Source organism: Epinephelus fuscoguttatus, linkage group LG14, assembly GCF_011397635.1.
Source record: "Epinephelus fuscoguttatus linkage group LG14, E.fuscoguttatus.final_Chr_v1".
NCBI lineage: Eukaryota > Metazoa > Chordata > Actinopteri > Perciformes > Serranidae > Epinephelus > Epinephelus fuscoguttatus.
In genome coordinates, this window is record NC_064765.1 from 6,107,095 (window position 1) to 6,130,755 (window position 23,661).

General features: G+C 37.4%; 1 protein-coding gene and 1 long non-coding RNA gene across 4 annotated transcripts in view; one reads left to right on the plus strand and one right to left on the minus strand.

Moving 5' to 3' along the window:
• LOC125901202 (uncharacterized) overlaps positions 1-20,493 on the plus strand; it is a 49,608-nt gene extending 29,115 nt beyond the window's left edge. The window contains exons 10-14 of one of the 3 annotated variants that reach the window (XM_049596754.1): positions 11,048-11,083; positions 14,910-14,945; positions 18,431-18,466; positions 19,379-19,414; positions 19,687-20,493. In XM_049596754.1, coding sequence (XP_049452711.1) covers positions 11,048-11,083; positions 14,910-14,945; positions 18,431-18,466; positions 19,379-19,414; positions 19,687-19,729 — 187 coding nt within the window. In that variant the 3' untranslated portion in view covers positions 19,730-20,493. Of the gene's footprint in view, positions 1-11,047; positions 11,084-14,909; positions 14,946-18,430; positions 18,467-19,378; positions 19,640-19,686 lie in introns of those variants that run through there. The other 2 variants (XM_049596755.1, XM_049596756.1) reach the window with 2 other exon arrangements.
• On the minus strand, positions 20,366-22,873 carry LOC125901214 (uncharacterized). Its single transcript, XR_007450952.1, has 2 exons — positions 22,757-22,873; positions 20,366-20,569 (listed from the first exon to the last, which is right to left on the minus strand). It is a non-coding gene; the product is annotated as an uncharacterized LOC125901214 (long non-coding RNA).
• Positions 22,874-23,661: the final 788 nt, after the last annotated feature.

Sequence of the window (23,661 nt, forward strand, 5' to 3'; positions counted from 1 at the left end):
TGAAAAGAAAACCTGGGGTTGTTCTTATTGTCTTCTATTAGAGCTGAGTAATAGTTTGCTCTGGCATTGCGGAGGCCCCTCTTATAAGTTTTGAGACTGTCTGTCCAGATTAAACGAGATTCTTCCAGTTTGGTTAATCGCCAATTCCTTTCAAATTTTCGCGATATTTGTTTTAACATTTGTTTTCATTTGTTTGTTATGTATTCACTATATGTATACGTTAATATGCTCAATGGAGTTCCTAGAATTATTTTGTAAAAACTACTGGCCTAATGGTCCCCTAGAGGTTTATGGGATGGGGAGAGGGTTTGTTTCTTATTTTTCATTTTGCTATTTTATTATACTTCCATTGTCTACTATCTTTGTTTATTTAATGCCTGCCATATCTCATGGGGTTTTTTTTTAAAATTATTATTATTTTATGGAAAAATTTGATAAATAATCGATGACAAAAAACGAAGAGCACAGTTCTGTCCCTGTGATCTGTCCCACACACCTGCGGCCTCGTGCCTACGACCAAATCACAGCCGTGACGATATCACAGTTCAACATCACAAGCTCGAGAGTGATATTGCTTTTATACAACAGTTCAACAGTTAAATAAGCAAGGCTGATGAAGAAATGTTGAAAAATGAGGACAAAATAGATAATTTAAGCATTTTATTTGTCTTCCGCCAACAAAAATAGTTCCCTCAGGACTCCGCTGTCACCGTTGCTATGTAACGCAGACATGGTGCGCCAGGCACTTACTCTTTATACACATTTATCTGCACGTTTCCATTAATTGTGCAGCCGGTGAAATAAGTCTCTGGTGACTGCATGGTGGACTGTCGCTTCACAGGCACAGCCGACTCTGCCTTCTGATCTGACAGTATGTTGCTTTTCTCCAAATCATTGAGCTCCGCTGATGAAACACTGACAAACCTGGATGTGTGCTCAGATGGATTCAGCTTCTCCTCTCCCTCATCTTCCTCTGATGACCATTCATAGTTCAATTCAAAACTTATTTTAGGAAATAAATCTATATTTTTGGCTGTTTGACAGTGGATGAATTAATTAGCCTACAACGCAACTGCTGACCTAACTGACACTAACCGTCAGTTTTGATTCGATTGTTGATTGCAATCAGCTGTGAGGCGGAGTGATACATACACAGTGAAATAACGTGATGTTGTACTCCATTATCGTCACGGTTTTACTGTCTCTCGACCAATCAGATTGTAGGGCCGGAACTAACTGTTGTATAAATCAGAATAAATAAGTTAGGAGTGCAGTCAGAGTTGATGGAGGTGTGTAAGATGAGGAAGGGTTGCTTCAGGTTCAGGTTTAAAGATGTTGTTTTCTTAGCTAAGCATATTATTAATGTATAGCCAGAGGAAATAATTGGCTGCTGACCACAGTCTTTACTTTGTCTCATCAGACATAAACCTACATTCTGATGTGTTTCTCCTAAACATCTTTAACCATTTAGTGACTAATAAGCAAACTCTTGGATAAAAACATTGTTTAGTCTTAATTAGATTATTAGATGATTAAAATCATCACTGTGTCTTTAGAGGTTACCATAAAACCAAAATGTTGAAATGATGTCAAATCAGAATAAATAAGTTAGACAGGAGTGCAGTCAGAGTTGATGGAGGTGTGTAAGATGAGGAAGGGTTGCTTCAACAAGAGGACTGCTGTCACCCTGAGATAACCATGTCTCAGTGATACTAAAATAATCTCAATTATTCAAAGTAATAAAATCATGGCATAACAAAGATTTATTGTTGAAGGATCTGATATTTAAATGAGCAACAGACCAAAGTGAGAGAAAGGAGAACGGTTTAAAGTTTGACAGCAGCAATCTGATTGGCTCACTGAGATCTTGGCAACATGTAGTTGGTTTACATAGATATATATACGGAGATGCCACAGTCAACGGTGCTCCTCATTGGAGCGATATGTCAGCGCGGCCGCCATCTTGCCCAGGTGGAGCCGCGCTGCCTAATGCATGTATGTCTATTGAGGCAGGAGATTATTTATGATTAAAATCATCATTACTCGCTGAATTCTCAACCGATTTTCATGCGGTGTGGTTTGTTACAATCGTCAGACATGTAGTTATGATACAGGATACTTGGTTAAATAAAAAATGCAGCTTTTCATACCAAAACATTTGATCTTATGTAGATAAAGTAACAGTAATAGTTCTACAACACATTTAAACTAAACTTTCCCCATGTAACAAATATTCTTTTTTCTTACTAGATGTACAATGCCCACCATGATGTCATTTAATTATTAATTTTGACTATAAATGTTTATTCACATTTCACACAATGTGCAAAAAATAGTGTATCAGCAGGGTTGTGCTGAGCTGCAGTGTAGTTACACATTCTGATTAACAAATGTTGGTTTTGTACAAGTGAAAATAAATGACTTAGAGCTGGATGTTTACACAAAGTGTTGCTTTAATCTCATATGTATAACACCACAGTGCTCATGGAGCCTGGACACAGAACTGTTTACATTATTAGGTCATATTTACAAAAATACAGTGTACAGTAGCTAGTGTTATTTTCAGGAGTCTGCCCAGTCCTGTCGAAGTCCTCAGGTCTGAAGTGACAGCTGCAGATGACTGAGGAGTCACTGGGGACAAAGTCCTTTCTCCTCACTGCTGCTACCCATGCCTGTCTGCTATCTGTGTTTTTTGGGAAACTACACAAAATAAGTGTGTCAGAAAAACGCAGTTCCACATAATTTGTAGTTACAATTCAGGCCACAAGTTAACTGCTAACGTTATACTGCGTTATGTCACGTTGGTGCCATGAAACAGATAGTTGACAATTTGGAACAACACATACACCGACATAGCTGTTTGACAAAGCATCATAATTTTATAAGTTATAACGTTATAAAATAAAGGTTAACCTTTTTTCTTGAAGTTGTGTGACATAGCGTTAGCTTAACTTGGCATTAGGACCAGATCAGGACAGTTACTTTACTTGATTAGCTTAAAAGAAGGATCACTTTTTGAGATATATATCTCATTAAACATGTTCGTAACAGTAAAATATTGTAAAACAACTTCTTACCTGTGGAATGTTATTCCCTTCTGCTTGGTTTTAACACTTCTTTCGTTCGTGCACCCAAATGCAGAGCAAAAATGTAGCATTTTTGCCGAGTCTGACACGAGTCTGAACCGGTCAGAGCACCTCAGCAAGATGGCGGCGGTATTGACGCATCCCACAAGCCAGGGTGCGGCATCTATGTATATATATCTATGGATGGTTTAACTCAAAGAGCGAACAGCCACAGTCAGCTGATCAAGTTGGAAGAGACAGGAGGAGAATTTGAGGGAGTATTCCTGACATCATTTCTGCTAAGCTTCAGTAAAATCAACTTCCTTTTGTTCCAGATGAAATGACAGTAAATGTTTGGGCCTCTGCACCCTCATAATGATCCCATACCATGGATCAGGATTATTGTTTAAGTGATAAGTGATTACTCTAAAAGTCTGTGTTGATAAAAGAGAGGAATCATTCAGTGGGAACAGAATCAACTTTTACTGAACTTCTCTGATGTCTACTCAGTAGTTTCTGTGTATCCATCAGTTGATGTGTCTGGATGTCTGATCATCTCATTTCCCACCCTGCTGCTCTTTGTGTCTTGTTTACTAGGATGGCTGAAGAAATAGCATGGCTCCGTACGGAAAGGTACGTATGGGTTTGTGTATGTTATGTATTCACTATATGTATATATTAATATGCTCAATGGAGTTCCTAGAATTATTTTGTAAAAACTACTGGCCTAATGGTCCCCTAGAGGTTTATGGGATGTGGAGAGGGTTTGTTTCTTATTTTCCATTTTGCTATTTTATTATACTTCCATTGTCTACTATCTTTGTTTATTTCATTCCTGCCATATCTCATGGGTTTTTTATTCATTATTTTTTCATGGAAAAATTTGATAAATAATTGACCACACAAAAAAAAGAAGAGCACAGGTCTGTCCCTGTGGTCTGTCCCACACACCACCCCATCTCATGTAAGCTTTTATCATCATTAAAATGTAACTGCATTCACTGATATTTTGCACACACAAGTCTTATTTGGAGATTACTTTTCTGATCTGTTTGTCATGACCAACAGACCAAAGTGAGAGAAAAGAGAACGGTTTAAAGTTTGACAGCAACAATCTGATTGGCTCACTGAGATCTTGGCAACATGTAGTTGGTTTAAGTCAAAGAGTGAACGGCCACAGTCAGCTGATCAAGTTGGAAGAGACAGGAGGAGAATTTGAGGGAGTATTCCTGAAATCATTTCTGCTAAGCTTCAGTAAAATCAACTTCCTTTTGTTCCAGATGAAATGACAGTAAATGTTTGGGCCTCTGCACCCTCATAATGATCCCATACCATGGATCAGGATTATTGTTTAAGTGATAAGTGATTACTGTAAAAGTCTGTGTTGATAAAAGAGAGGAATCATTCAGTGGGAACAGAATCAACTTTTACTGAACTTCTCTGATGTCTACTCAGTAGTTTCTGTGTATCCATCAGTTGATGTGTCTGGATGTCTGATCATCTCATTTCCCACCCTGCTGCTCTTTGTGTCTTGTTTACTAGGATGGCTGAAGAAATGGCCCAGCTCCGTACGGAAATGTACGTATGGGTTTGTGTATGTTATGTGTTCACTATATGTATACGTTAATATGCTCAATGGAGTTCCTAGAATTATTTTGTAAAAACTACTGGCCTAATGGTCCCCTAGAGGTTTATGGGATGGGGAGAGGGTTTGTTTCTTATTTTTCATTTTGCTATTTTATTATACTTCCATTGTCTACTATCTTTGTTTATTTAATGCCTGCCATATCTCATGGGTTTTTTATTCATTTATTTTTTATGGAAAAATTCAATAAATAATTGATCACACAAAAAAAAGAAGAGCACAGTTCTGTCCCTGTGGTCTGTCCCACACACCACCCCATCTCATGTATATGGGGTGCCGTTGTAAAGTGTCTCACGCTGAAAATAACATCAACATTTTGCCACATTTAGCTTCAAACAATGTTTAAAAAGTATTGTGATTTTTAACGTCACCTTTACCACATTTACAGCAATATTTGTTAACCCAGAAATATATTAAATAGTTAGATCTAAATATTAAATGTGGCACCTAAATGTTAAATGTTAAATCTAAATATTAAATCTAAATCTAAATGCTAAATCTAAATCTAAATCTAAATGTTAAATCTAAATCTAAATGCTAAATCTAAATCTAAATATTAAATCTAAATCTAAATGTTAAATCTAAATCTAAATATTAAATCTAAATCTAAATGTTAAATCTAAATGCTAAATATAAATATAAATGTTAAATGTTAAATCTAAATATTAAATCTAAATCTAAATGCTAAATCTAAATCTAAATATTAAATCTAAATCTAAATGTTAAATCTAAATGTTAAATCTAAATGTTTTGGGTGAAACTAAATATTTAGCTAATATGCAAATTCACACTGCCGGTCACCGGAAGTACCAAAATAAAAGCTCGAGATGGTCAGACTGTTTATAGAATCAAATAGCAATTAAAACCAACTTATCGGAAATGCACACTTGAACATACATTAGCCTGAAAATAACTACCTAAAATAAGAAGAAACGTGTTTGGAGAAATTTTATTTGACATGTACTTTGAGTTGTTAGTGTCCCTTCGGAGGATTAACAACCTAAGCTAAGCTAACAACCGTCAGTTCTTAGCCCGTTAGCGATGTCTGTAATGACTCATTAACTCTTAATCGGTCCGTGAAAAAAATATTTTTTCCAGCGGATTTCTTAGTTACAACATGATTGAGCTAGCAAAGCAGTTTTGTGTTGCGATGTGTGGTATTTATTCAGTTTTGGGAAATCACGATGTCTAGAAAGCATCAGTGGCTGCAGCAGCAGCAAAGCTATCAGGACGTCATGTGTTAAATGTCTCCCATTGTCGGATACGACATGAAACTACTCCAGTTAGCTCAATCATGTTGTAACTAAGACATCCACTGGAAAAATATTTTCTTCACGGACCGTTTAGAGTTAGTGAGTCATTACAGACACCGCTAATGGGGCTAACAGCTAACAGTTAGCCCCGCTAATCTACGATAACCATGTTATTAATTTCAGACCGTGATAGTAATGTTTGTTCAGTCATAGTGTTTATAGGCTTTACAAACACCAGATTAGTCTAAACGGTGATACAGTGGACGTGAAAAACGTGAGATATGCATATATATATGTTGCTAAACTCGCTGGTTTTCTACCGAAGTATTTGTAAACAACAAGGTGATTCCCTCCGAGGACACTAACAACTCAAAGTACACATCAAATAAAATTTCTCCAAACACGTTTCTTGTTATTTTAGGTAGTTATTATCACGCTAATGTATGTTCAAGTGTCCATTTCCCCCGATAAGTTGGTTTTAATTCGTTATTTGATTCTTTTAACAGTCTGACCATCTCGAGCTTTTATTTTGGTACTTCCGGTGACCGGCAGTGTGAATTTGCATATTAGCTAAATATTTAGTTTCACCCAAAACATTTAGATTTAACATTTAGATTTAGATTTAGATTTAATATTTAGATTTAACATTTATATTTATATTTAGCATTTAGATTTAGATTTAGATTTAATATTTAGATTTAGATTTAGCATTTAGATTTAGATTTAAGATTTAGATTTAACATTTAGATTTAGATTTAGATTTAGCATTTAGATTTAGATTTAATATTTAGATTTAACATTTAACATTTAGGTGCCACATTTAATATTTAGATTTAACTATTTAATATATTTCTAAGTTAACAAATATTGCTGTAAATGTGGTAAAGGTGACGTTAAAAAAATCACAATACTTTTTTAAACATTGTTTGAAGCTAAATGTGGCAAAATGTTGATGTTATTTTCAGCGTGAGACACTTTACAAACGGCACCCCATAGATGTAAGCTTTTATCATCATTAAAATGTAACTGCATTCACTGCTATTTTGCACACACACAAGTCTTATTTGGAGATTACTACTTTCTGATCTGTTTCTCATGACCAACAGACCAAAGTGAGAGAAAGGAGAAGGGTTTAAAGTTTGACAGCAACAATCTGATTGGCTCACTGAGATCTTGGCAACATGTAGTTGGTTTAACTCAAAGAGTGAACGGCCACAGTCAGCTGATCAAGTTGGAAGAGACAGGAGGAGAATTTGAGGGAGTATTCCTGAAATCATTTCTGCTAAGCTTCAGCAAAATCAACTTCCTTTTGTTCCAGATGAAATGACAGTAAATGTTTGGGCCTCTGCACCCTCATAATGATCCCATACCATGGATCAGGATTATTGTTTAAGTGATAAGTGATTACTGTAAAAGTCTGTGTTGATAAAAGAGAGGAATCATTCAGTGGGAACAGAATCAACTTTTACTGAACTTCTCTGATGTCTACTCAGTAGTTTCTGTGTATCCATCAGTTGATGTGTCGGGATGTCTGATCATCTCATTTCCCACCCTGCTGCTCTTTGTGTCTTGTTTACTAGGAGGGCTGAAAGAAGAGCACAGCGCGATAAGGAAAGGTACGTATGGGTTTGTGTATGTTATGTATTCACTATATGTATACGTTAATATGCTCAATGGAGTTCCTAGAATTATTTTGTAAAAACTACTGGCCTAATGGTCCCCTAGAGGTTTATGGGATGGGGAGAGGGTTTGTTTCTTATTTTTCATTTTGCTATTTTATTATACTTCCATTGTCTACTATCTTTGTTTATTTCATGCCTGCCATATCTCATGGGTTTTTTTTAAAAATTATTCTTATTTTATGGAAAAATTTGATAAATAATCGATGACAAAAAACGAAGAGCACAGTTCTGTCCCTGTGGTCGGTCCCACACACCTGCGGCCTCGTGCCTACGACCGAATCACAGCCGTGACGATATCACAGTTCAACATCACAAGCTCGAGAGTGATATTGCTTTTATACAACAGTTCAACAGTTAAATAAGCAAGGCTGATGAAGAAATGTTGAAAAATGAGGACAAAATAGATAATTTAAGCATTTTATTTGTCTTCCGCCAACAAAAATAGTTCCTCAGGACTCCGCTGTCACCGTTGCTATGTAACGCAGACATGGTGCGCCAGGCACTTACTCTTTATACACATTTATCTGCACGTTTCCATTAATTGTGCAGCCGGTGAAATAAGTCTCTGGTGACTGCATGGTGGACTGTCGCTTCACAGGCACAGCCGACTCTGCCTTCTGATCTGACAGTATGTTGCTTTTCTCCAAATCATTGAGCTCCGCTGATGAAACATTGACAAACCTGGATGTGTGCTCAGATGGATTCAGCTTCTCCTCTCCCTCATCTTCCTCTGATGACCATTCATAGTTCAATTCAAAACTTATTTTAGGAAATAAATCCATATTTTTGGCTGTTTGACAGTGGATGAATTAATTAGCCTACAACGCAACTGCTGACCTAACTGACACTAACCGTCAGTTTTGATTCGATTGTTGATTGCAATCAGCTGTGAGGCGGAGGATACATACACAGTGAAATAACGTGATGTTGTACTCCATTATCGCCACGGTTTTACTGTCTCTCGACCAATCAGATTGTAGGGCCGAACTAACTGTTGTATAAATCAGAATAAATAAGTTAGGAGTGCAGTCAGAGTTGATGGAGGTGTGTAAGATGAGGAAGGTTGCTTCAGGTTCAGGTTTAAAGATGTTGTTTTCTTAGCTAAGCATATTATTAATGTATAGCCAGAGGAAATAATTGGCTGCTGACCACAGTCTTTACTTTGTCTCATCAGACATAAACCTACATTCTGATGTGTTTCTCCTAAACATCGTTAACCATTTAGTGACTAATAAGAAAACTCTTGGATCAAAACATTGTTTAGTCTTAATTAGATTATTAGATGATTAAAATCATCACTGTGTCTTTAGAGGTTACCATAAAACCAAGATGTTGAAATGATGTCAAATCAGAATAAATAAGTTAGACAGGAGTGCAGTCAGAGTTGATGGAGGTGTGTAAGATGAGGAAGGGTTGCTTCAACAAGAGGACTGCTGTCACCCTGAGATAACCATGTCTCAGTGATACTAAAATAATCTCAATTATTCAAAGTAATAAAATCATGGCATAACAAAGATTTATTGTTGAAGGATCTGATATTTAAATGAGCAACAGACCAAAGTGAGAGAAAGGAGAACGGTTTAAAGTTTGACAGCAGCAATCTGATTGGCTCACTGAGATCTTGGCAACATGTAGTTGGTTTACATAGATATATATACGGAGATGCCACAGTCAACGGTGCTCCTCATTGGAGCGATACGTCAGCGCGGCCGCCATCTTGCCCAGGTGGAGCCGCTGCCTAATGCATGTATGTCTATTGAGGCAGGAGATTATTTATGATTAAAATCATCATTACTCGCTGAATTCTCAACCGATTTTCATGCGGTGTGGTTTGTTACAATCGTCAGACATGTAGTTATGATACAGGATACTTGGTTAAATAAAAAATGCAGCTTTTCATACCAAAACATTTGATCTTATGTAGATAAAGTAACAGTAATAGTTCTACAACACATTTAATCTAAACTTTCCCCATGTAATAAATATTCTTTTTTCTTACTAGATGTACAATGCCCACCATGATGTCATTTAATTATTAATTTTGACTATAAATGTTTATTCACATTTCACACAATGTGCAAAAAATAGTGTATCAGCAGGGTTGTGCTGAGCTGCAGTGTAGTTACACATTCTGATTAACAAATGTTGGTTTTGTACAAGTGAAAATAAATGACTTAGAGCTGGATGTTTACACAAAGTGTTGCTTTAATCTCATATGTGTAACACCACAGTGCTCATGGGAGCCTGGACACAGAACTGTTTACATTATTAGGTCATATTTACAAAAAATACAGTGTACAGTAGCTAGTGTTATTTTCAGGAGTCTGCCCAGTCCTGTCGAAGTCCTCAGGTCTGAAGTGACAGCTGCAGATGACTGAGGAGTCACTGGGGACAAAGTCCTTTCTCCTCACTGCTGCTACCCATGCCTGTCTGCTATCTGTGTTTTTTGGGAAACTACACACAAAATAAGTGTGTCAGAAAAACGCAGTTCCACATAATTTGTAGTTACAATTCAGGCCACAAGTTAACTGCTAACGTTATACTGCGTTATGTCACGTTGGTGCCATGAAACAGATAGTTGACAATTTGGAACAACACATACACCGACATAGCTGTTTGACAAAGCATCATAATTTTATAAGTTATAACGTTATAAAATAAAGGTTAACCTTTTTTCTTGAAGTTGTGTGACATAGCGTTAGCTTAACTTGGCATTAGGACCAGATCAGGACAGTTACTTTACTTGATTAGCTTAAAAGAAGGATCACTTTTTGAGATATATATCTCATTAAACATGTTCGTAACAGTAAAATATTGTAAAACAACTTCTTACCTGTGGAATGTTATTCCCTTCTGCTTGGTTTTAACACTTCTTTCGTTCGTGCACCCAAATGCAGAGCAAAATGTAGCATTTTGCCGAGTCTGACACGAGTCTGAACTGGTCAGAGCACCTCAGCAAGATGGCGGCGGTATTGACGCATCCCACAAGCCAGGGTGCGGCATCTATGTATATATATCTATGGATGGTTTAACTCAAAGAGCGAACAGCCACAGTCAGCTGATCAAGTTGGAAGAGACAGGAGGAGAATTTGAGGGAGTATTCTGACATCATTTCTGCTAAGCTTCAGTAAAATCAACTTCCATGAAATGACAGTAAATGTTTGGGCCTCTGCACTTCATAATGATCCATACCATGGATCAGGATTATTGTTTAAGTGATAAGTGATTACTCTAAAAGTCTGTGTTGATAAAAGAGAGGAATCATTCAGTGGGAACAGAATCAACTTTTACTGAACTTCTCTGATGTCTACTCAGTAGTTTCTGTGTATCCATCAGTTGATGTGTCTGGATGTCTGATCATCTCATTTCCCACCCTGCTGCTCTTTGTGTCTTGTTTACTAGGATGGCTGAAGAAATAGCATGGCTCCGTATGGAAAGGTACGTATGGGTTTGTGTATGTTATGTATTCACTATATGTATACGTTAATATGCTCAATGGAGTTCCTAGAATTATTTTGTAAAAACTACTGGCCTAATGGTCCCCTAGAGGTTTATGGGATGGGGAGAGGGTTTGTTTCTTATTTTTCATTTTGCTATTTTATTATACTTCCATTGTCTACTATCTTTGTTTATTTAATGCCTGCCATATCTCATGGGTTTTTTTATTCATTTATTTTTTATGGAAAAATTCGATAAATAATTGATCACACAAAAAAAAGAAGAGCACAGTTCTGTCCCTGTGATCTGTCCCACACACCACCCCATCTCATGTAAGCTTTTATCATCATTAAAATGTAACTGCATTCACTGATATTTTGCACACACACAAGTCTTATTTGGAGATTACTACTTTCTGATCTGTTTGTCATGACCAACAGACCAAAGTGAGAGAAAAGAGAACGGTTTAAAGTTTGACAGCAACAATCTGATTGGCTCACTGAGATCTTGGCAACATGTAGTTGGTTTAAGTCAAAGAGTGAACGGCCACAGTCAGCTGATCAAGTTGGAAGAGACAGGAGGAGAATTTGAGGGAGTATTCCTGAAATCATTTCTGCTAAGCTTCAGTAAAATCAACTTCCTTTTGTTCCAGATGAAATGACAGTAAATGTTTGGGCTTCTGCACTCATAATGATCCCATACCATGGATCAGGATTATTGTTTAAGTGATAAGTGATTACTGTAAAAGTCTGTGTTGATAAAAGAGAGGAATCATTCAGTGGGAACAGAATCAACTTTTACTGAACTTCTCTGATGTCTACTCAGTAGTTTCTGTGTATCCATCAGTTGATGTGTCTGGATGTCTGATCATCTCATTTCCCACCCTGCTGCTCTTTGTGTCTTGTTTACTAGGATGGCTGAAAGAAGAGCACAGCGCGATAAGGAAATGTACGTATGGGTTTGTGTATGTTATGTGTTCACTATATGTATACGTTAATATGCTCAATGGAGTTCCTAGAATTATTTTGTAAAAACTACTGGCCTAATGGTCCCCTAGAGGTTTATGGGATGGGGAGAGGGTTTGTTTCTTATTTTTCATTTTGCTATTTTATTAAACTTCCATTGTCTACTATCTTTGTTTATTTAATGCCTGCCATATCTCATGGGTTTTTTATTCATTATTTTTTCATGGAAAAATTCAATAAATAATTGATCACACAAAAAAAAAGAAGAGCACAGTTCTGTCCCTGTGATCTGTCCCACACACCACCCCATCTCATGTATATGGGGTGCCGTTTGTAAAGTGTCTCACGCTGAAAATAACATCAACATTTTGCCACATTTAGCTTCAAACAATGTTTAAAAAAGTATTGTGATTTTTTTAACGTCACCTTTTACCACATTTACAGCAATATTTGTTAACTTAGAAATATATTAAATAGTTAAATCTAAATATTAAATGTGGCACTTAAATGTTAAATGTTAAATCTCAATATTAAATCTAAATCTAAATGCTAAATCTAAATCTAAATCTAAATGCAAAATCTAAATCTAAATCTAAATCTAAAATCTAAATATTAAATCTAAATCTAAATGTTAAATCTAAATCTAAATATTAAATCTAAATCTAAATGTTAAATCTAAATGCTAAATATAAATATAAATGTTAAATGTTAAATCTAAATATTAAATCTAAATCTAAATGTTAAATCTAAATGTTAAATCTAAATGTTTTGGGTGAAACTAAATATTTAGCTAATATGCAAATTCACACTGCCGGTCACCGGAAGTACCAAAATAAAAGCTCGAGATGGTCAGACTGTTTATAGAATCAAATAACGAATTAAAACCAACTTATCGGGGGAAATGCACACTTGAACATACATTAGCGTGATAATAACGACCTAAAATAAGAAGAAACGTGTTTGGAGAAATTTTATTTGACATGTACTTTGAGTTGTTAGTGTCCCTTCGGAGGGATTAACAACCTAAGCTAAGCTAACAACCGTCAGTTCTTAGCCCCGTTAGCGATGTCTGTAATGACTCATTAACTCTTAAACGGTCCGTGAAAAAAATATTTTTTTCCAGCGGATGTCTTAGTTACAACATGATTGAGCTAGCAAAGCAGTTTTGTGTTGCGATGTGTGGTATTTATTCAGTTTTGGGAAATCACGATGTCTAGAAAGCATCAGTGGCCGCAGCAGCAGCAAAGCTATCAGGACGTCATGTGTTAAAAGTCTCCCGTTGTCGGATACGACATGAAACTACTCCAGTTAGCTCAATCATGTTGTAACTAAGACATCCACTGGAAAAATATTTTCTTCACGGACCGTTTAGAGTTAGTGAGTCATTACAGACACCGCTAATGGGGCTAACAGCTAACAGTTAGCCCCGCTAATCTACGATAACCATGTTATTAATTTCAGACCGTGATAGTAATGTTTGTTCAGTCATAGTGTTTATAGGCTTTACAAACACCAGATTAGTCTAAACGGTGATACAGTGACGTGAAAAACGTGAGATATGCATATATATATGTTGCTAAACTCCGCTGGTTTTCTACCCGGAAGTATTTGTAAACAACAAGGTGATTCCCTCCGCAGGGACACTAACAACTCAAAGTACACATCAAATAAAATTTCTCCAAACACGTTTCTTGTTATTTTAGGTAGTTATTATCACACTAATGTATGTTCAAGTGTCCATTTCCCCCGATAAGTTGGTTTTAATTCGTTATTTGATTCTTTTAACAGTCTGACCATCTCCAGCTTTTATTTTGGTACTTCCGGTGACCGGCAGTGTGAATTTGCATATTAGCTAAATATTTAGTTTCACCCAAAACATTTAGATTTAACATTTAGATTTAGATTTAGATTTAATATTTAGATTTAACATTTATATTTATATTTAGCATTTAGATTTAGATTTAGATTTAATATTTAGATTTAGATTTAGCATTTAGATTTAGATTTAAGATTTAGATTTAACATTTAGATTTAGATTTAGATTTAGCATTTAGATTTAGATTTAATATTTAGATTTAACATTTAACATTTAGGTGCCACATTTAATATTTAGATTTAACTATTTAATATATTTCTAAGTTAACAAATATTGCTGTAAATGTGGTAAAAGGTGACGTTAAAAAAATCACAATACTTTTTTAAACATTGTTTGAAGCTAAATGTGGCAAAATGTTGATGTTATTTTCAGCGTGAGACACTTTACAAACGGCACCCCATACATGTAAGCTTTTATCATCATTAAAATGTAACTGCATTCACTGATATTTTGCACACACACAAGTCTTATTTGGAGATTACTACTTCCTGATCTGTTTCTCATGACCAACAGACCAAAGTCAGAGAAAGGAGAAGGGTTTAAAGTTTGACAGCAACAATCTGATTGGCTCACTGAGATCTTGGCAACATGTAGTTGGTTTAACTCAAAGAGTGAACGCCCACAGTCAGCTGATCAAGTTGGAAGAGACAGGAGGAGAATTTGAGGGAGTATTCCTGAAATCATTTCTGCTAAGCTTCAGCAAAATCAACTTCCTTTTGTTCCAGATGAAATGACAGTAAATGTTTGGGCCTCTGCACTCATAATGATCCCATACCATGGATCAGGATTATTGTTTAAGTGATAAGTGATTACTGTAAAAGTCTGTGTTGATAAAAGAGAGGAATCATTCAGTGGGAACAGAATCAACTTTTACTGAACTTCTCTGATGTCTACTCAGTAGTTTCTGTGTATCCATCAGTTGATGTGTCTGGATGTCTGATCATCTCATTTCCCACCCTGCTGCTCTTTGTGTCTTGTTTACTAGGAGGGCTGAAAGAAGAGCACAGCGCGATAAGGAAAGGTACGTATGGGTTTGTGTATGTTATGTATTCACTATATGTATACGTTAATATGCTCAATGGAGTTCCTAGAATTATTTTGTAAAAACTACTGGCCTAATGGTCCCCTAGAGGTTTATGGGATGGGGAGAGGGTTTGTTTCTTATTTTTCATTTTGCTATTTTATTATACTTCCATTGTCTACTATCTTTGTTTATTTCATTCCTGCCATATCTCATGGGTTTTTTTTAAAAATTATTCTTATTTTATGGAAAAATTTGATAAATAATCGATGACAAAAAACGAAGAGCACAGTTCTGTCCCTGTGATCTGTCCCACACACCTGCGGCCTCGTGCCTACGACCGAATCACAGCCGTGACGATATCACAGTTCAACATCACAAGCTCGAGAGTGATATTGCTTTTATACAACAGTTCAACAGTTAAATAAGCAAGGCTGATGAAGAAATGTTGAAAAATGAGGACAAAATAGATAATTTAAGCATTTTATTTGTCTTCCGCCAACAAAAATAGTTCCCTCAGGACTCCGCTGTCACCGTTGCTATGTAACGCAGACATGGTGCGCCAGGCACTTACTCTTTATACACATTTATCTGCACGTTTCCATTAATTGTGCAGCCGGTGAAATAAGTCTCTGGTGACTGCATGGTGGACTGTCGCTTCACAGGCACAGCCGACTCTGCCTTCTGATCTGACAGTATGTTGCTTTTCTCCAAATCATTGAGCTCCGCTGATGAAACATTGACAAACCTGGATGTGTGCTCAGATGGATTCAGCTTCTCCTCTCCCTCATCTTCCTCTGATGACCATTCATAGTTCAATTCAAAACTTATTTTAGGAAATAAATCCATATTTTTGGCTGTTTGACAGTGGATGAATTAATTAGCCTACAACGCAACTGCTGACCTAACTGACACTAACCGTCAGTTTTGATTCGATTGTTGATTGCAATCAGCTGTGAGGCGGAGTGATACATACACAGTGAAATAACGTGATGTTGTACTCCATTATCGTCACGGTTTTACTGTCTCTCGACCAATCAGATTGTAGGGCCGAACTAACTGTTGTATAAATCAGAATAAATAAGTTAGGAGTGCAGTCAGAGTTGATGGAGGTGTGTAAGATGAGGAAGGGTTGCTTCAGGTTCAGGTTTAAAGATGTTGTTTTCTTAGCTAAGCATATTATTAATGTATAGCCAGAGGAAATAATTGGCTGCTGACCACAGTCTTTACTTTGTCTCATCAGACATAAACCTACATTCTGATGTGTTTCTCCTAAACATCGTTAACCATTTAGTGACTAATAAGAAAACTCTTGGATCAAAACATTGTTTAGTCTTAATTAGATTATTAGATGATTAAAATCATCACTGTGTCTTTAGAGGTTACCATAAAACCAAGATGTTGAAATGATGTCAAATCAGAATAAATAAGTTAGACAGAAGTGCAGTCAGAGTTGATGGAGGTGTGTAAGATGAGGAAGGGTTGCTTCAACAAGAGGACTGCTGTCACCCTGAGATAACCATGTCTCAGTGATACTAAAATAATCTCAATTATTCAAAGTAATAAAATCATGGCATAACAAAGATTTATTGTTGAAGGATCTGATATTTAAATGAGCAACAGACCAAAGTGAGAGAAAGGAGAACGGTTTAAAGTTTGACAGCAACAATCTGATTGGCTCACTGAGATCTTGGCAACATGTAGTTGGTGTGCATAGATATATATACGTAGATGCCACAGTCAACGGTGCTCCTCATTGGAGCGATATGTCAGCGCGGCCGCCATCTTGCCCAGGTGGAGCCGCGCTGCCTAATGCATGTATGTCTATTAAGGCAGGAGATTATTTATGATTAAAATCATCATTACTCGCTGAATTCTCAACCGATTTTCATGTGTGGTTTGTTACAATTGTCACACATGTAGTTATGATACAGGATACTTGGTTAAATAAAAAATGCAGCTTTTCATACCAAAATATTTGATCTTATGTAGATAAAGTAACAGTAATAGTTCTACAACACATTTAAACTAAACTTTACCCATGTAATAAATATTCTTTTTTCTTACTAGATGTACAATGCCCACCATGATGTCATTTAATTATTAATTTTGACTATAAATGTTTATTCACATTTCACACAATGTGCAAAAAATAGTGTATCAGCAGGGTTGTGCTGAGCTGCAGTGTAGTTACACATTCTGATTAACAAATGTTGGTTTTGTACAAGTGAAAATAAATGACTTAGAGCTGGATGTTTACACAAAGTGTTGCTTTAATCTCATATGTATAACACCACAGTGCTCATGGGAGCCTGGACACAGAACTGTTTACATTATTAGGTCATATTTACAAAAAATACAGTGTAGAGTAGCTAGTGTTATTTTCAGGAGTCTGCCCAGTCCTGTCGAAGTCCTCAGGTCTGAAGTGACAGCTGCAGATGACTGAGGAGTCACTGGGGACAAAGTCCTTTCTCCTCACTGCTGCTACCCATGCCCGTCTCCTATCTGTGTTTTTTGGGAAACTACACACAAAGTAAGTGTGTCAGAAAAACGCAGTTCCACATAATTTGTAGTTACAATTCAGGCCACAAGTTAACTGCTAACGTTATACTGCGTTATGTCACGTTGGTGCCATGAAACAGATAGTTGACAATTTGGAACAACACATACACCGACATAGCTGTTTGACAAAGCATCATAATTTTATAAGTTATAACGTTATAAAATAAAGGTTAACCTTTTTTCTTGAAGTTGTGTGACATAGCGTTAGCTTAACTTGGCATTAGGACCAGATCAGGACAGTTACTTACTTGATTAGCTTAAAAGAAGGATCACTTTTTGAGATATATATCTCATTAAACATGTTCGTAACAGTAAAATATTGTAAAACAACTTCTTACCTGTGGAATGTTATTCCCTTCTGCTTGGTTTTAACACTTCTTTCGTTCGTGCACCCAAATGCAGAGCAAAAATGTGGCATTTTTGCCGAGTCTGACACGAGTCTGAACCGGTCAGAGCACCTCAGCAAGATGGCGGCGGTATTGACGCATCCCACAAGCCAGGGTGCGGCATCTATGTATATATATCTATGGATGGTTTAACTCAAAGAGTGAACGGCCACAGTCAGCTGATCAAGTTGGAAGAGACAGGAGGAGAATTTGAGGGAGTATTCCTGAAATCATTTCTGCTAAGCTTCAGTAAAATCAACTTCCTTTTGTTCCAGATGAAATGACAGTAAATGTTTGGGCCTCTGCACCCTCATAATGATCCCATACCATGGATCAGGATTATTGTTTAAGTGATAAGTGATTACTGTAAAAGTCTGTGTTGATAAAAGAGAGGAATCATTCAGTGGGAACAGAATCAACTTTTACTGAACTTCTCTGATGTCTACTCAGTAGTTTCTGTGTATCCATCAGTTGATGTGTCTGGATGTCTGATCATCTCATTTCCCACCCTGCTGCTCTTTGTGTCTTGTTTACTAGGATGGCTGAAGAAATAGCATGGCTCCGTATGGAAAGGTACGTATGGGTTTGTGCATGTTATGTATTCACTATATGTATACGTTAATATGCTCAATGGAGTTCCTAGAATTATTTTGTAAAAACTACTGGCCTAATGGTCCCCTAGAGGTTTATGGGATGGGGAGAGGGTTTGTTTCTTATTTTTCATTTTGCTATTTTATTATACTTCCATTGTCTACTATCTTTGTTTATTTAATGCCTGCCATATCTCATGGGTTTTTTATTTTTTATTTATGTTTATGGAAAAATTTGATAAATAATTGATCACCAAAAACAAAGAGCACTGTTCTGTCCCTGTGATCTGTCCCACACACCACCCCATCTCATGTAAGCTTTTATCATCATTAAAATGTAACTGCATTCACTGATATTTTGCACACACACAAATATTATTTGGAGATTACTACTTTCTGATCTGTTTGTCATGACCAACAGACCAAAATGAGAGAAAGGAGAACGGTTTAAAGTTTGACAGCAACAATCTGATTGGCTCACTGAGATCTTGGCAACATGTAGTTGGTTTAACTCAAAGAGTGAACGGCCACAGTCAGCTGATCAAGTTGGAAGAGACAGGAGGAGAATTTGAGGGAGTATTCCTGAAATCATTTCTGCTAAGCTTCAGTAAAATCAACTTCCTTTTGTTCCAGATGAAATGACAGTAAATGTTTGGGCCTCTGCACCCTCATAATGATCCCATACCATGGATCAGGATTATTGTTTAAGTCATAAGTGATTACTGTAAAAGTCTGTGTTGATAAAAGAGAGGAATCATTCAGTGGGAACAGAATCAACTTTTACTGAACTTCTCTGATGTCTACTCAGTAGTTTCTGTGTATCCATCAGTTGATGTGTCTGGATGTCTGATCATCTCATTTCCCACCCTGCTGCTCTTTGTGTCTTGTTCACTAGGATGGCTGAAGAAATAGCACAGCTCCGGAAGGAAAGGTACGTATGGGTTTGTGTATGTTATGTATTCACTATATGTATACGTTAATATGCTCAATGGAGTTCCTAGAATTATTTTGTAAAAACTACTGGCCTAATGGTCCCCTAGAGGTTTATGGGATGGGGAGAGGGTTTGTTTCTTATTTTTCATTTTGCTATTTTATTATACTTCCATTGTCTACTATCTTTGTTTATTTAATGCCTGCCATATCTCATGGGTTTTTTATTTTTTTATTATGGAAAAATTCGATAAATAATTGATCACAAAAAAGAAGAAGACCACTGGTCGGCCTACAAACCTCCCATGCCAGGTAAGCTTTTATCATCATTAAAATGTAACTCATTCACTGATATTTTGCACACACACAAGTCTGATGATGTCAGTCATTATTATGTTACTTTATAATTGTAGCATGTGTTAGCTAACGTGCTGCTGTTGCTACGTGACCTGTGAAGACAAGTTTACTGTTCCTCAGTGCAGTTCAGGTTTAAAGATCTTGTTTTCTTAGCTAAGCATATTATTAATGTATAGCCAGAGGAAATAATTGGCTGCTGACCACAGTCTTTACTTTGTCTCATCAGACATAAACCTACATTCTGATGTGTTTCTCCTAAACATCCCTCCCAGGAGAAATAAGGAGCAAAAGAACAGATGGACTTGCACAGCACTTCTCTAGTCGTCTGAGCACTCAGAGCACTTTCACACTACTTGTTGATTCTATAAGGGCTTATGAGAAACAGATGAGAATGTAGTAATCTCCAAATAAGAAGATGAGTTCTGTCTGATAAGACAAAGAAAACATTGTGGTGAGCAGCACATTTTCCTCTGGGGAGACAAGAGGAAGGTTATTTCTCAGGAGCTGAATTAAAGAAGTATGAAAAATGGTCACAATCTCATATTGATCTTAAACTGAGCTCAGTTACGTCTGGGAGAAATAGGTTGGACAAAGATCTGATTTGGAGTTTTCCCTTCCTCTGGGTATATATTCACATGAATTTCATTTCATGTGTATCCACACTCCAGACGTTAAAGTCAGTAAAATCAACTTCCTGTTCTGGAAGATCAAACTGACTGCAAATATTTGGGCCTTTGCACCTTCATAATAATCTTTGTGTCTGGTAATGATCTAATAATAATGAAGTCATGCATAACACCTTTTGCATCATTCCACACACTGTTATCATGTTTGAATTCTGTTGCTTTGAATGTTTATTTTCATCCTCATAAAGTAGCATCATAACTCTGATTATCTCACTTGCAGATGGGTGGACTTTGGCTCTGACGTGTCAGCTGTTGAAGATTTCAACAAACTTTTGGACGACCTGTGAGTCTAATCTGTTAACCTCATTTCCATTGTTTCACACACAGTCTCAAATATTTAGATGAATCTGTGGACATGACTAAAACTTTTTCAGCACAGTCACATTCATCTTTTCTGTCACTTGTATCTGGACTGACAGACACTAAAGTCAGTTCAGTCAGGAGAGACTCCATTTAAGAGAGAAATACATTTATTGACATGGTGCACAATAAAGTTTAGAAATGTCAAGAGGTGAGTAGAGCCAAAACGTTCAAAAGATGTCAAATTAAAATTACCAAGTAAAACAGGAGTGCATGTAATTTATTTTTTCTGTAAACAACAGCAGCTCCCTCCCCCACCTGACAGTCAGAGTTGATGGAGGTGTGTAAGATGAGGAAGGGTTGCTTCAACAAGAGGACTGCTGTCACCCTGAGATAACCATGTCTCAGTGATACTAAAATAATCTCAATTATTCAAAGTAATAAAATCATGGCATAACAAAGATTTAGGGCCCTATTTAGATGGTCTAAAGTGGACGGCGGAGAGCACATAATCCATGTCGCAAGTGTCATTGCTATTTAGATGCAGGCGTAGTTGTCATTTTCACGCCTTGCGCTCTCGTCGTCTAACTCGCAAATGAACTTGCGCTTCTCTGGGTGTGTTGGTCTAAAAATGAGGAGTGGTCAAGCGCAGTCATGGTGCATTGCTAGTTAGATGACGTGACAAGCAAATGCTCCAGTGACCAACAAAAACCTGGTCTAAAGTCAACGGCACAGTATTTCACTGTTTAACAAGTTAGTAATATGCGTCTCTAGGTGGGTGCACAATGCACGTGCACTCTGCTCAGACACACACGGAGCAGCCACACATATGCAAAAGATAACAAATAAAAATATGATTACAGTGTGAAAGGTTATTATTGTGCACATTAAAATATTTATCAGAAACACGTCTTAATGGTCAGTCATTAATCAGAATGATCTAATCGCAGTAATAATGATCATCATAATTTGTAATAATGACAGATGAAACTGTGAAATTATCTGACCAATCAATCATTTTTTTGATTGAAAATCCAAGCCCACACACTGCATTTATTTTAACATGTTATACTAGGCTACATTATATTGTATTATTATATTGTTATCTGAGTGTAGAGAGGACACACATGCAAATAAGAGGCAGGACACAGCTCTAGGAAACGTGAAAACAATTAACAAACGTGGGTGGGGGAGAAAATGCTGAACAGGTCCTAGCTGCAGGATCAGCACCTTGGGGAGCTCCACGGCAGTCCTGACAGCTGTGCTCTGTTATATGACGAAAACAGGTTTGAATAATATTCCACAGATATTTAGTACGATCTTCCTTGTATTAGTGATCCCACGCCTGCTTTATCTCGGGGAACTTGGGTGCCTGTCTGCTGTCCCCGTAGATCTGGTTCTGATGGGCCTTCACCTCCCGCACGAGGAGATCCGTCTCCTCAGCTGTAAAACGCTCACTCTTTGCAGTTCATAGGTCCGCCATCTTACTAGCTCTCCGCCATGCGCTCCAATCGCGCCTCTTTTAAAGGGAATGAGAGGTGACACTCTGATTGGCTTACTGAATGATACGCCCAAAACACACCCATGAATAATTCACAGAATAAGTCTGACCCTTTTAGACTCTCCGCCATGGCACACAGTCTGAAAATGCGCTGTCTAACTAGCAAGTGACTGGGATACGCCCATGCACCACACGCCATCAGTTGATGTGTCTGGATGTCTGATCATCTCATTTCCCACCCTGGTGCTCTTTGTGTCTTGTTTACTAGGAGGGCTACGGGAAGGCCGGAGTCTCCTGACTCTGGTGTGTCCTTGAAGAGTGATCAGTCAAAAGCTGGACTGATTGATTTCAAAGACAGAGTCTCTCCCAGGTAAGTTTTTATTATCATCAAAGTGTAACTGCATGCAGTGATATTTTACACACACAAGTCTGATTATTATGATTATTTTACAACCATGTGTCAGAGAATTAGCTCATATAATGAAGTCATGCATAACACCTTTTGCATCATTCCACACACTGTTATCATGTTTGAATTATGTTGCTTTTAATGTTTATTTTCATCCTCATAAAGTAGCATCATAACTCTGATTATCTCACTTGCAGCAGGCCGGACTTTTCTTCCTCAGAGAAGAAGCACGTTGTGTCAGATGATGGTTTCTTTGAGTCTCCAGACGATCAGTGAGTCTAATCTGTTAACCTCATTTCCATTGTTTCACACACAGTCTCAAATATTTAGATGAATCTGTGGACATGACTAAAACTTTTTCAGCACAGTCACATTCATCTTTTCTGTCACTTGTATCTGGACTGATGGAACATAAAGTCAGTTCAGTCAGGAGAGACAACAAACAAACAATCTGATTGGCTCACTGAGATCTTGGCAGCATCTAGTTGGTTTAAGTCAAAGGGCTCTAGTTTCCCCGCGCGGCACAGGGTGGCGAACCCCGCGCAGAGCTAGTTTCGAGCAGCGCAACCCGAGGCGCGCTCGGTTTGGTAGTTTGGCAGATCGAGGTGCGTTGAGATGGGTGTGGCGGCGCAGCAGGGGGAGGTGTCGACAGATCCAGCTTGGCGCAGTGACAGTTTCGTGCCAAAAGGCTTCGCCGAAGGTGCGCTAAAAGCTCGCCAGCTGAAACCAGGTCTACTGTCAGTGTAGGGCGGAGCGCAGTCGGTCTAAGTCGAAGTTTGGCTGACCGGCAGACAGTGCGCACACGGTACCAAAACCTCACAGGCAGGTTTCCAGAATGTCAGGCACATTAACAATGCAATAAATAGCCACAAAACCACTATTCAATGCAACTATCTGCAATCAGCACATAAATGTATCTCTATATCGACTGTCTCGTCACATCTGATGTCAGATCAAAGGGGATTGGCACCGTTTGGCACACAGTTTTCCTCCCG